Here is a 14,283-nt window from a genome sequence, read left to right on the forward strand (position 1 = left end):
AGTCGAGCTGTACACTCATGGGGCTGTAATGTTGAAAGGAGGGGGGCTTCATGGAACGCTTGGGTGCCATGGAAGGGGGTGACTCAGCACATATGCACGCCCCCACACACCTACACCTTGCTTTCACCAGAGTTGTTCTCCCTTATCTGTTTCACATGCCAAGCTCCTCACAGGATTTTGTTGGGGTGAAGGGTTCTGCCAAAAAAAAAAAAAAGAAGGATATGAAGGTGGTCGGTTTAAAAGTACTGCTTTACAATACCTAGGAATTTTGATAGTGACACTCTTCTGAGCTTACTTCCTCTCACTTGCATTTGTGATAAATATTGAGGGGTGCAGGCTCAAGGCCTTTTCTAGGAAAAATGCTCGGAGGGCAACTCTCAGTTTAATATAGGTCCCTGGGAGTTTGTGGACAGTTGCTCTGAGGGAAAGGTCAGCACCCTTTCGTGAGTACCCAAGAGCCTAACAAACACCTACAGCCCTGCCCCAAAAGACAGCCTCACTTCCTCCATGAGTTGTGAATACCCAGTCGAGTTGCCAGATTCAGGGGAAGACAAGCTAAAACAGGAAGCCCAGTTAAATTGGAATTGCAGGTAAACAATATTGCACAGAGCATACTCATACTAAAAAATTACTTGTTTTCATTCTGAAATTCCCATTTAACTGGGCATCCTGTATTTTATCCGGCAACCCCACCCACAGATATCTACTGAACACCAACGAGATGCCAAGGGAGAAGGCTCAGAAGCAGATGGTTGAAAAATGGCAGCCCACAGATATATTTCATTTGGCTCACGAGATTTTTTTTTTAAGTAACATTTCAAATTAGGGCACTTTCCTGGAATACTCTGGATTCTGGCTCCTCTGGGCAGCTCAGAAGATCTGGCAATACAAGTCCCATAAGCTGCCACCTTCCGGGCCCCTTCGAAAAGTGCTGGGTTTGTGGGTTTGCTGCATCCCTACCTGGCTCACTTCACCCACTTCTTTGGCTTCCCTGGCCCTGTAGGTATCATGTTGGCACCCCCAGTGGATGCCCACCTCTCTTTCACTGTTGTGTCCCCAGCGCCTAGGGAGGTTCTCATCACTGCATGGTCCCTGAGATGGAGGGCCTGGAGGAGACAGCTCAGGACTCAGGCCCTGGGGGACTGACAAGCTCCGGATCTTCAGTGATGCTGGCTTCCAATCAGACCCCCCCAGTCCCTGACAGGGAGGTCAGCCACTGGCTTACCTTTTTCCATGGCTAATGATTCATCACACCTGGGCCATTGGGCTGCTTGGGAGGAAACCCACCAGTGTCTACAGCCTCTTCCACTGATCTGGACGGTTCTGCTCCCAGCCAAAGCAGACTTGTCCTCCAAGAGGAGTCCAGTGTCCCTTGGGGACTTTGTTGATAAGCCTCCTCCTTTCGGATTCCCAAGGGGCTCAGCAGGACAGAGTAGCGTTCCTGGAAAGCCATGCCCCCTTCTGCAGACCCACATTCTCACCCCCTGTTCCTAGGAAGGTCCCACGTTCCATTCAAACGGTAGCATCTGGAAGCTGAGAAAAATCCATTCTTCTTTGGAGCAAAAGGAAAAGAACATAAGCTAAATTTTGTCGATATTCTTTTTGTATTAAAGAGACAAATGTTTATTATAGAGACAATAAAGAACAAGATGAAGAATTCAAATTTCCAGGTGAGCCAGGAGGGAAAGAGAGAAAACAGTAGGACCTCAGCAGGAAACCCAGTTGACAGTAATTCCACACCTATGTGGTGGGTGTTGTTTTTACACCCAGTTATCAGATGAGGGATCTGAGGCTCAGAGACTTTAAGTAATTTGTCCAGAGCCACACAGCTAAGTAGGAGAACTGGGACTTGATGTAGATCTGACACTCAGGTGAGCACTGCTTGCCCTCCTGTAGGTAAAAAATCTCCAGGTAATAAACCTGGTACATTTCAAGTGACATTCCTCTTGAATTTCAAGGAAGCATCCTCTGCAATACTTTTTTTAAGACTTGAGAATCAAGACTATGAAATCTTAAACATGTTGAAACACTGCCATTCACAATTCAGCCCCGGAACTGAAATTGGCCCAGTCCGCTTTCCCACTTTGCACAAAGTAGAGGCGAGCTCTCAGGAAGCTTGAAAGCTGAACACATTTTGGTCGAATCAAAGAGAGGAGACATATTTGGGTCTGACAACAGACCCCAATCATTCTGAGACTTCAAAGCTGTCATTAGAAAAACTAAAAATATTCTAGATAAGAGACGTTTTCTGGAAAATAGAAACCTTGTCTCAACCAACACCCTTGTTCTAAGACCAGAAGGTGGTTCCTACCCCAGTCAGGATGTTAAGAGGTAGAGGGCATCCTGAAGGTCCCCCTAGACCCGAGGCCTTTGCCATCCTACAAAGTGGGAGGTGAGCGGGAGGCTTGCCACTCACTCATCCATGTGCAGGGTTGAACCAGGAGGGCAGCCAGTTTGGTTTTGTCTGAGGACCACCTGGTGATGTGGGACGACAGGAGAGAGATCCGGATGGGTGCTGGATATTGTAGGAACGTTGTGTTCCTCTGAGATGTGAAGCCCCCTGGAGTTTCAGGCTGCCTCTGGGCTGAACAGGATGCAGGCAGGCAGATGGTTCTTCATCAGAAAGCAAAAAGCCAGCTTCCCAGGCTTCCAGCCCTCCAGCCCAAGCTCAGAGGTTTGTGTCCTCCCTACCACAAGGTTTCCTCCCGTCCCATACAGCTGCAGCGTGCGCATCCCCTTCCTCTGTGCTGTGCCTGGCGTCCTTAGGGGAATGGAGTCATCACGACCCCCTTGAAAAAGACAAAACATGTAAAATCTGCTTTTTCCATCTTTCACACACATAAAGTTTCATTTCTTAGCAAACTTTAGAACTGGCATCTCCTTCCTCTTTAAGTCCCTGTGGGGTTTTTTTTCTATCCTCCAAACTGCCATTCATGAATATTTTTCCCATCACAGCCAGAAGTTGTTTATAATTATGCATTGTATGCAAACAAGGAAAATCTTCCGGTTCACAAATATTTGTTGAATACCTAGTCTAGACCCCATATGATGCTAGGCACTGGGGATGGAATAGCAGAAAAAGATAGAGTCCCAGCCCTCATTCATTCAATGTTTATTGAGACCCTGTGCATGGCAGGTACTATCCAGGTGTTGGGGTTCCATCATGAATTCTCAATGCGGGCAGAGACACCCCCTGAGAAGGCAAAAAAAAATTCTTCCTTTTTTAATGTGTAGAATACAGATATACATGCAGTGCTATGAGTAATATTAAAATCTCATGGGGGTGGGAATGATCAGGAAAAAATGTCCCAGGAGGCTCCTTAGAGAGGGACAATAATGAAAAACAGTGAGAAACACTGGGTTGGATCAATGAAGAAATACAAAAATCCATGCCTTTCTGGCTTACATCCTTGGCCCATCTTTTAGATGTTAAAGTAAATACAAGTAATGATTAAATAATGCTTTGCACACGATGTTTTGAGGGCAAAGGCCAGTGGACTGAGTTCAGGAGCACAGGGACCGGCCAAATTCAAGAGCCAGAGAGGCCATCCCGAAGAGAGGCTGCTTAAACAGTGACTGAGGCTGTAGGAATGGACTGTGGGGTCTTCCTAGATCTAGAGCGAGGCTTGCAGTTGCCAGAAGAAGCCCCCAGTATGTCCTAGTTCATTTCCACCCAGGAGTGTCTATTTAAATGACTGGCATCTGTCCCTGCTGGTTCATGCCAAGGGGAAACCTGTGGTTCTAACATCCAGGCTGAAGGCACGGCGCTCACCTGTGTCCCAGGTTCAGGTCAGACCTTGCCAGCTTACTCCCACTTCCTGCCCACACTGGCATTTGCACACTCCTATCCCTCTTCTCTTCCTCTTCCCAGATCAGCCCATTTACCTTCTGCTGCCCTCACCCTTGTAGCTCCAAAAAGTGGACCAAGTTCCTTGCAAACCTGGGGGCTGGGGCACAAGGGATGCTGAGACTGGAGACTCTATTTTTAACAAACTCTCAGCTCCAGCTCCAACAGCCAGCCCCAGAGCAGGGCAGGGCACTGGCATTTGGGAACCATCCCCAGCCAGCAGTTTTATTGAAAATCAAATTAAAAGGGATATAAAGAAGAGGTTTCCAGGGAAAAGGTTTTCAACATTTGCTGTCTGTTTTTGCTGGGCATTCTGACCAAGATTCACTTTGTGCACCAGTGTAGAGATGTCAGCCCTTCTCATCCTGAAATGACTTTGCACGCAATCTCAAAACACATTCAAGAATCCCGCCAGCCACTGGCACAGTCCCAGGAGGTGATTTTTAAACCTGTCTTAGAGTGAAAAGAGCTCAGGAGATGGTCTTCACAGCCCCTTCTATTAAAATCCACCCAGAATCTCCTCTCAGCTCCTGAGGAAGACATTTAAGGCAGATATTCTGGTCCCTTTTTTGAGAGGTGAGGACACCGAGGATCACATAGTAAGTGGCAGAGCCGGAACTTGACTGGCCCCCTGCCCTCTTCCCCAGGAAGTATGTGTGTGGTAATGGTTGGAATTAAAAACTTGCAGGAAGTAGGGTAGGAATTTGAAGGTCATTGGAAAGAAATTTGCAAGTTAGCAGTCATTTCTATTATATGTACAGAAGGGTGAGATTCTTGTGTTGCAATTCATGGAAACCTATTCAGAAAGGTGGAAGCGGCTTTCACAAGGAAACTGGAGGGAATGTCTCATAAAAACTAAGTGCAGAGAGTCCGACCTCAAAAAAGAACTGGTAAGCTGTCAGATCCCAGGCTTTATCTCTCTTACACACACACACACACACACACACACACACACACACCAGCACAAAAACCTCTCTCTGCATCTGTATCAGTGCTGACCTCATCTCTCTCCAGTCGTTTGACAGAGAGGAATTACCTCATGGTCCTCTAGTTGAAAAGACCAGCCTAGGAAGCAGCTAGCATTCTCAGGGTCCTAACCCCAAATCCTGGGAGTGATCATCTGAAAAGCAAGCCTGTGCCAAGTATCCAGTCAACTATGATGGGCGGGAGGGGGAGGGTCACACACATGGCTGCCAGGAGGAAGCGGGCAGTGCTCAGAAAAGGGTTAGACCCCTTCCAAAATCCTGCATCTTCCCCACCTGTGACGTCGGAGATATAAGACATATTCAGTTTAGTAACAGGTCTTCCAGAGGAAGAAACTCCATCACAATGAGCATGCCCATCATAAGAAGCTACTGGTTTCAGACATGAAACTGTAAAAAGGGAAAACATTATCTGTATCTGGAAGGGTATACACCAAAATATTAATCATGCTTACTTTGGAGTGGTGTGATCAAATGGATCGTTTAAGCAGCCTTCTGTTCATATCTGTGTATATATTTATTTTTTACAAGAAACGTTTTACTTGGGAGTAAAAAGATTTAAAACCATCTTGAGCGGTACATTTGGGGATCTCACCGCCATTCAAGAGTTCTTGCCTTTGCTCTCTTTCCCATTGAAGGTTGGATGCAGAAAAGCCACCCCAAAGGTGGACCAAGAAAGAGACATGATGAAGACAGAAGCACCCAGCAAATCCAGCAACCAGGGCCTTCTGTTTTCTAAGCCTGGTGGAAGGAAATAGAAATGACCTCTCAGTGGGCCTGATCAGTGTGACTCCTCTGTGTCAAAATAGTAAGATGCTTTTGCAGTACTCTAAGGGTTGTTACCCTGGTGTGTTGCCGCCTAGTCGGGTATTTTGCACAGTGCTGTATTCTGGAGTGTGTGGGCAGGGGGATTCCTTTTAGAAATAGTTATGAACATATACATACTCAGGCGCATGAAGAATATAAGTTTGAAACCCACACTCCTAGGTCTGGTAGATACAGTTAGGTGGTTCCACACATCACTCTTCCAAAGAGCTCCAGGAAACCCACAGCTGAGGAAACCCAAGACACATACCGGGACCATGGGACAGAATGGTCAAAGCTGCCGGGGCCTGTGATGTAGTGTATTTGTGTCAGAGTTTATTAGAATAAATTTAGAATGCAAATCCGTTTTATCACTTATGTAATAAGGACTAGCATTTATATGGCACTTTGCAATTTTCAAAACACTTCTCATCTCATCCTCCCCCAAGCCCTGGGAGGTAAATAGTACTGTGTTCCCTATTTAAGCTAGATGAGGAGGCTGAGGCCCAGAGGTTAAATGACCCACCTAAAGTCATACAGCTAGTGAATTCATTGGGCCTGGAACCCAGGTTTCTAGCTCCATGTCACATCGCCCATTCTGCCACACCATGATGGCCCAGTAGTCCAAGTCCTAGGTCATAAAGGACAGACCCAGTACCCAGTCACCTAACAGTGTGCACTGCCCAGGTGGATACACCCCTTTTCTCATGCTGTTTGGAGGGACCCTCATTTTTCTTGCTCCCGTGTTCTGCTCCTTCCCACTGCTGTCCTTGTGTGGCCGGGACCACCAAACAAAATGGGAGGAAGAGCCAGAAGTCATGAGCATCACTCTTTATTTTCAAAAAACCACAATAAAAAATGTTGATACTTAAAGCCAATGTATTCTTTACACTGATTAAAACTAGAAGGAAATAGGAACAAGTCTTTTGTGTGACATTCCACTGAAGGTGAGCCTTACACAGGTCAGGACCTAAAGTTAGTGAGAAAGAGCCCTGCCTGACTTTAGAAAGCCTCTTGAGACTCCTGGAAATTTTCTGTAAAGAACGTGGGATGGGTTATATGGTACTATATCTCAAAATCCAAAACAGTACACTTCTCCAGCACCAGAAAAGATCACTCGGTCAGTTCAAGTAGCTGACTCGTGTTTAGGAGCCAAACTGTGTGGTAAAATAACTTTGTTGGTTGGTTGAACATGTATATTTGAATTTGCGTACCCTAAATAGAATGCCTGTATGATTCTACTATATTTTCTGCTTTCAAAGGACATGTTAGTTACCATATCAACATTACAACCCATGATGGCAACTTCTTTTCTTCACTCCTTAAACTAGATGGGTTTTGGGTGTCTTCCTAGCCACACCCACTTTCACTAATGCATCCCTCTTCAATCAGGTTTGCCCCACCTAATGCTGCTCCCTCGGCCACAGCCAGTTGGCTGAGTGGTAGAGACCCTACCCAAGCTTGACCAATCAGGCTTCTCTTGTAACTCAGCTGTGACCAATCAGCATATCTGTCGTTGGTGTTTGGAAGCAAGACTCTGGGATGCCACCCAGATTATTAGTGGTACTGGAACTGAGAATCTTGATGCAGTTCCAGGATTTGGGTGGCCGTTGTCCCCGTTGTGTCCCGAGAAACAAAAGCCAGACTTCAGAGAGAGAAGAGTGGAGTAGATATACAACAAGGAAAGACAAGAACCCAGACCCCCAGACAAACATTGCAGCAGTACAGCCCCTTAGTCATCACCTCCCTCCACTATCTAGGCTGAGGGCTAAGCCCTTGACTTCACTGCCTCCCTTGCAGCTAGAGCTAGACATGTTGTCTGTTCTGACCAATGACATAGAAATGAAGTTCTCCGGGGAGGGCTTGCCTTCTGGAAGAAAAGACAAAGCATTGCTAGAAGAGAGCTCTTGCCCTTTGTCCCTTGGTCCCTTTGTCTTGTCTCCTTTTTTCACTTCTGCAGCTCAGCCTTGGAGCTGGAGCAGAGCAGCCATGTTGGGGATCACCAGGCAACTAACAGCATCCCTACACTCTGCAACATCTCTGAGGCTGGAGATTCAGGACAGCCTTATTTACATGCCTGGTCATCGGCAGGCAAGTTGGCTTAGGGCAATGGTTCTCCACCAGGGGCACTTTTGCCCCCCCAGGGGACATTTGGCATGTATAGACACAATATTGCTTGTCATAACTAGGGGGATGCTACTATCATCTAGTGGGTAGAGGCCAAGGATGCCGCTAAACACCCGCAGTGTACAGAACATCTCCCCACAAGACTATTTGATCCAAAATGTCATTTGTACAAGAATGAGAAGCCCTGGTCTCAGAGGCCTCACCTGGGACAGAATGGGTCTCTCATTGCCCAGTAGGTCAGACCAGGCTCATTCACAGGGTGCTGGGCACAGTTTCCCAAGAGCAGCAGACATGAGCAAACCCCAAAGCACAAATACTTTTCAAGTCTCTGTGTTTGTTAATATCAGATAAAGCAAGTAACATGGCCAGAGTCAGCTTGGGAGGCCTCCAAATTTTTACAACCTACCGACGTCCAGTTTTCTGTTATTTGAAGCTGAAGGCATTTCAATTGACAGAGAAGGAGAAAGTTATCTTGATTCCTGACAACTTTCTGGTTCCTAGGTTCCTGTGGGTAAAATTGCAACATTTCCAGAAGGTCTCATCTGGCCTTAGTGCATCTCCATATCGGTAGGTGTTTCCAAGAGGCAGAGAGAAATAGTCCACCTCCATATCAATAGGTTATTACAAGGGTGTGGGTAGTGAGGGCATATCTGGACTGGAGAGGTTTGGTGCCATCCTTTTTTAGCAGCTGGGTCACAAGAGACATGGGTGAGCAGAAGTGGATGACTGCTTGTAAGCAATAAACAGATTTCTCCCACTTTATTTCTCCCTTTGACTGATTTCAGCTTCAAAGGTTATTTGCACCTGGCTGGGAACATGCTCCCCCTTCACCCCCTAGAGTTGCAAAGACCAGTTCCAATGCCTGCCCATAGGCTCCTCTAGGACCCTTTGTACCACTCAAGATTCTTTCATTGCAAGCAAACAACAGAAACATCCTGTGGATAAGTTAAGCAGAGAATCCAAGGGCATAAGTAAAGCAGGGAATCCAAGGGCAAGTCAAGCTCGCAACAGTCAGAAACTGACTTTTCTTCCCCATAGACACCCCCTTTTTGCTTCAGCTGGCTTGAGTTTGTTATTAGCAACCATAATGGCTTTTATTAAGACACTGCTGCTCAGCCCCCACTGGCAGCTCTGAGAGGCTACCAGCAGCCTTTCCACTGGAGCTGTATGAAGGAACACCAGTGTGCTTGCAGACCCCAAAGCCTCCCAATCTTCTGATCTCCCAAGAAGCTAAGACAAACAACTTCCTTCCACCTTTGCCAACAGTGGCCCATTCGGATCCTTGGATTCGTGACTTTGCAGATAAGGTGTCCTTCTCTAGCTTCCTGGCAGCGCCACCAATGCCTGCTGTTGTGAAAAGCAGAGTCATGAAGAGTCTGCTGGGAAAAATAGCTTCCAGATCTGCTTTCCAACATGTGCTCCTGGTAAGTGAAGTGGTTTCCTGTTTTTTAGGGTCTTAGGAATGAAAGCAATATGCTAACGACAAGAAGAAACCCCAAACCTGCTAACACTCACGAGCTCTTCTCTGCCATGCCGAGGCCTCCTGAAGCAGGAGTTAGGGCGCCCGGTGAGGGTAGTCTATTTCCGCCTATCTACTTGGCCTCATTTCCATCAAGATGTGCCGCTTCGTCTGTGTGCTCGGTGTCCCCAGTTATTTTGGACCAATTCATGACCTTATGTGCCTGCTTTTGTTTTTGAACATTTTTCTTTACCCATCTGATGCCACCGTCCTGCGGTGGGAAGCCCTAGCAAACTCGATGTTTTGAGTTTCCTCTCATCTTTAGCGCACAGCTTTCATCCCTAAGACCCTTTATTGGAGACAGAAATTTTATCTTCCAGCTCACTCTGGTCTTATTATCCCAGAAATCAAAGGTGCCCTGTGACTGATAAATCACTTTTACAGTTAAACACCAGCTTTCACTCATTCGGGCAGCAAATACTGAGTACCTACTATGCACCAGGTACTAATGATACAGTGCTAGACCCCATGACCTTGACCTTTGCTCCCTTTCTTTCCATGTCCTGCTGCTCTCCTGGAAAGGAATTGGAATCGTTAATTCACTGGGTGTGTTGCATGGGAGAGCTCACCTTCATGTTCACATCCTCCTTTTCGGCTTTTGATGGGATAACTGCTGGGCATCCTGTAGAGAGAGCTGCACGCAGCAGTGACCCTCTCTGGAGTTTCTTTGTGCCTTTCAACAGTTGAAATTCAATAGCTAATTATGGCAAACTTCCTGTAGTGTCCTTGCCAGCCGTCAGACACTGTGCTAAGCACAGTGTAGACATTATCCCACTTAGTCCTCACCAAGTGCACAACTTACCTGTGGAAACGGTGAGTAGGTAAGGTTATCTCAACGAGGATAAGGTCAGCAAATGTTTCTGTAAAGGACCCAACAGTAAAAGCCCTTTTCTAGGAGAGGGGCCATGTCACTCTGCGGACCATACAGTCTCTGTCAGCACTACTGATCTCTACCGTTGCACCGTGATATCTGAACAAGTGATCAGACTGCGTTCCAATAAAACTTTATTTGTAAAAATAGTCAGTGGGCCAGATTTGCCCACCCCTGTGGTAAACTCTCCCCCAAACTAGATTATTAATATCCACATGGCTATTGCCTGCCTCATGACTGCCATGAAACCAGATTATCATCTCGATCACTGAGCACATTTTGAGCTTTTACTACGTGCCACATACTATACCAAACACTTTACAAAATTTTCTCATTTAATCCTCCCAGGTGCTCTGGGAGAGTTAGTTAGCACCATTTTATAGACAAAGCAACTGAGGCCAGAAAGGAAACCTACCCAAGGTGACCCCACGGGATTTTCAGAGCCAGTTCCTAACCGTGCCACTGCACAGCTTTCACCGTCAGAGCTCTGCATCCAGACCAAGGGAGCTTTGCCCAAGAGTCTAGAAAACCTGCCTGCTGCTGGACCAATGCTTCTGCAAGTCACCTGCTTTCTTTAGTTAGTACCATAGGTCAGGTGTCCCTAGCCTAGGCACCATGCTCTCTCTTTCAACTGAGTTTGCCCATCTCTGCATTTTGCTAACTTTCAATTTCCTTTTCCATATCCCTAATTCTCGGATGCCCCTGCAGCAGCCACCTGCACTGTTTACCTCTACCTTCCATTTATTCCTTCCACCTTTCCTACTGAGCAGAAAGCTGCTCAGTGACCTCTGGGCCACACTGATACCCAAGGACTAGCAGGTCACCCAGCCCCAATCCTTATCTGATGGCGCTGACACTGTCCTCAGGGGAGTAGGGGACAGACACTTGAGAGGCTTGTTTTTTAAGAGCTTCTGTTAACTTCGGTGTTGAGTTATGTGGGTACATAGAGGTGTCACTTTAGCAGCTTCTCTTTCTTGGCAGTGACCTTGAGACCTAAAAATGGGTCACCGGATGCTCTGGAGGGAACACTGAGAAAACACCCAGCCCACCCCAAGGCATCAGGCAGAGCGGGCCATCACACACTCACTCAACAACGATTTCTCCAGCGTGTGCCTTAGGCCAGGCACCCTGCTGGGCCACTGGGAGCCAGAGCTGAACCAGACAGACAGGTCCCTTCCCCCAGGAAGCTGAGTTGGGGGGCAGAGGGTGGCAGGTATTTTATTAACAGCTTCATCATGGGTTGTACGAGCTCTGAGTCCCAGCACTTACAATTAGTGCTACAGCCCAGCTGAACAGTTGTCACCTCTCTCTGTCCCCCAGTGTGGAGTCCAACAAATTTCACTCTTCAAACTGCTCCTCCCCCAGCCCCCAACTCTTGCCCGTGACCAGAACAATTCCAGGACCAGAGCCCAGTGCCCAACACACTTACTAAATACGTCTTGATTGCCTGGATGAACGCACACAATGCTGTCACAGTAGCATCAAAATTGAAATCAGCTGCCCATATTATTACCATCTTTGGAAGGGCTCCAGGGAGGCACTGCAAATGGAGTACTGCTGAGTTTTAAGCCACAAGGTTCACACACACACACACCCACTTTGAGAATTTAAAACAGGGCTAAGACGCGGGCCCACTGAGCGTTCAAACTTGGGCACTCCTTTGCCTCGGATTTAACAGAAGCCGAAAACACTTGGCCTTTCTTTGTTTCCCAGCCTGCCCAGTTGCATATGCAACTAATTTGAAAGATGATCTTGGTTTTCAAGTAGATTCATCGCATCCAAGATAACCACAAAAAGAGAGCTCTACAGAAAAATAACCAGTTGCTAATGACCTGCAGACAGGTCTACCTGCATCTGGGTCCCCTTTGCCTGGCCCTGGCCCCCCTGCCCTGCTCGGGAAGCGCCTGCCTGACACAGCTCCTCCCCCACTGCACCCTTTCAACAGCTTCCAGACTTGGCAGGTGAGAAAGCTCTTCCATCAACTAGGCTGGGCTCACCCCATTGCCTGCTCCTCCAATCACTCCAGCTGAGTATGTGGGCTGTCCCTGAACCTTGACCTCTGTGCATCTCTCAATCCATCAAGGGATTCCTGGTGACTACAGCCTGTTTGTAATGATTAATTAGTAAGCTGGTATTTATAAAGTGCTAAGTGAGTGCTGCGCTTTATGAGCCGACTTGATCTCTGACGGCCTCCCTAATCCCTTCTTTTTTCTGCAGTGTCTCAGACCAGAGGGACCACCCAGATCTGTCAGGCTCTGGAATGCCCCTCGGTGTTCCCTCCCTCTGCCCCCATCACCTAAGAGCAATTCCCACTCCCTCCTTTCTTCTCTCCTCTCTTTTTCAAAGTGCTGTTGTTTTTCTTGATATTACTTTGCCCCTCCCCAAAAGGAGATGTGGGAGGAAGAAAAGAAAATAAGTCAATGATGACTCAGGCTGCCTAGCTCCCTTGCTGCTGAAGTGTTGTCAGAATTGGCTCTTGCTCACCCCTGCCTCTGTAAAAATCCTTCGTTGAGGGTGTGATTTTTCCTGAAGATCATTTTTTCCACATGACCAAATGCTGTAATGTGCAACCAGTCCAGATCGTTTCCTTCTGCCCAAATCCATGCTTGGGGCACAACACTCAAGGTCATTCAAAAGTGTTTTTCCCGAAGGAACAGGCATATTTCCCATGGTTCCTGGAAATTTCACCATGAGTCAGTGCTCAGCAGCTACCCCTGCTTCTCTGTCCTTCACTACCTCTTGGATTTCTCAATAGGTGCCTTTCCTGAAGTCCAATGACTTCAGAAGGGAAAAGTTCAGAAAACTGTGGCCCCCAGCATGCATCTCTGGCATTAGCGGCCCAACAGTTCTGTCTCCAGCGGGGCCGGAGACAAGGCCTCCAAAACGAGGCAGAGTACCGGACAGTGTAAGTTCTCCTCCTGTAGTCACAGCGTCACAGGGCTCCAAAGCCCCAGAGCCTGTGAGAAAGTCACCCCAAGAGGTGTTAAAAGGGCTCACCCATCCGGGTAGCGTTTCCTGGGCTCTGCCTGTGCACAACAGCAGCAAGGCCAGGGCGTTTGCTGCCCCTTTACAAGATGCAATAATGCACAAGAACTCCCCGAGCTGTACATCCCAGAGCCTGCCCTGCCTCCCACGGGCTGTGCCTGCACAAGCCAAATGACTGGGGAGTTTAATCCATACAGTCAGGGGAAATCACTCAAACCAAAACCCCAGGTTTTTCCACATATATGTAAGCTGTCTTTGAAGAGGGCAAACTCTTACATAATCTGGTTATTAAAAATTTGCTCAGGGTGGGAGAAATAGGTGAAGGGCATTAAGAGGTACAGACTTGCAGTTATAAAATAAGTAAGCCTTAGTGATATAATATACAGCCTAGGGAATACAGTCAATAATATTGTAGTAACTTTGTGTGATGACAGATGGTAACTAGACTTATCGTGGGGGTCATTACATAATGCATAAAAATATCAATCACTGTATGTACACCTCAGACTAAGGTATTTTATGTAGTCCTGGTACCTAGGAAGCTTTATGTAAGTATTAGTTACTAGTATTACTTGAGACGGGTATTTCAACAGAAGTGCTACTTTGTTCATTTAGAATAAGCTCTGTTCCCTTCTAATGACAGGGGGGACAAGTTTGCTCCCGTGCCAAGCAGATGCAAAACGTTTCATAATAAAGGCAGCCCTGCAACCTGCATTGCCAACACAGCCCATGAACCTATGGTTCATGCAGAATCATAAATCATAAAAATGATTATAAATCCTAGGTTGGCAAGTTGAGGTTCACAAAATTTTTTTAAGTAATTAGCTGCTTCATGAGGAAGACTAAGAATGTGGCAAACCCAAGTGTTTACAGACAGAATTTTTTTATTAAAGTATCACTGCTATACAATCTTATGAAGGTTTCACATGAACATCATGGCTTCCACATTCACCCATGTTATCAAGTCCTCTCCCCCCCACTGCAGTCACTGTCTATCAGCGTAGCAAGACACTGTAGAGTCATTACTTGTACAGACAGAATTTTTAAGGTTTCAATGTATACTAGTCACTAGTCTTTTACATTCACTTAAATATATATGTATTTGTAGTATACACAGTTATACATATATCTTATATAGTATATATGT

General features: G+C 46.7%; 1 protein-coding gene across 6 annotated transcripts in view; it reads left to right on the forward strand.

Annotated features, from left to right (window-relative positions):
- The window catches only part of FHAD1 (forkhead associated phosphopeptide binding domain 1), a 126,137-nt gene extending 119,626 nt beyond the window's left edge, over positions 1–6,511 (forward strand). For all 6 annotated transcript variants that reach the window (XM_073233233.1, XM_073233236.1, XM_073233235.1 and 3 more), the window contains one exon: positions 5,469–6,511. In XM_073233233.1, the coding sequence (XP_073089334.1) occupies positions 5,469–5,588 (120 nt within the window). In that variant the 3' untranslated portion in view covers positions 5,589–6,511. The remainder of the gene's footprint in view (positions 1–5,468) is intronic.
- The last annotated feature ends 7,772 nt before the right edge of the window (positions 6,512–14,283 follow it).

This window comes from Manis javanica, chromosome 4 (genome assembly GCF_040802235.1).
Source record: "Manis javanica isolate MJ-LG chromosome 4, MJ_LKY, whole genome shotgun sequence".
Lineage (NCBI taxonomy): Eukaryota > Metazoa > Chordata > Mammalia > Pholidota > Manidae > Manis > Manis javanica.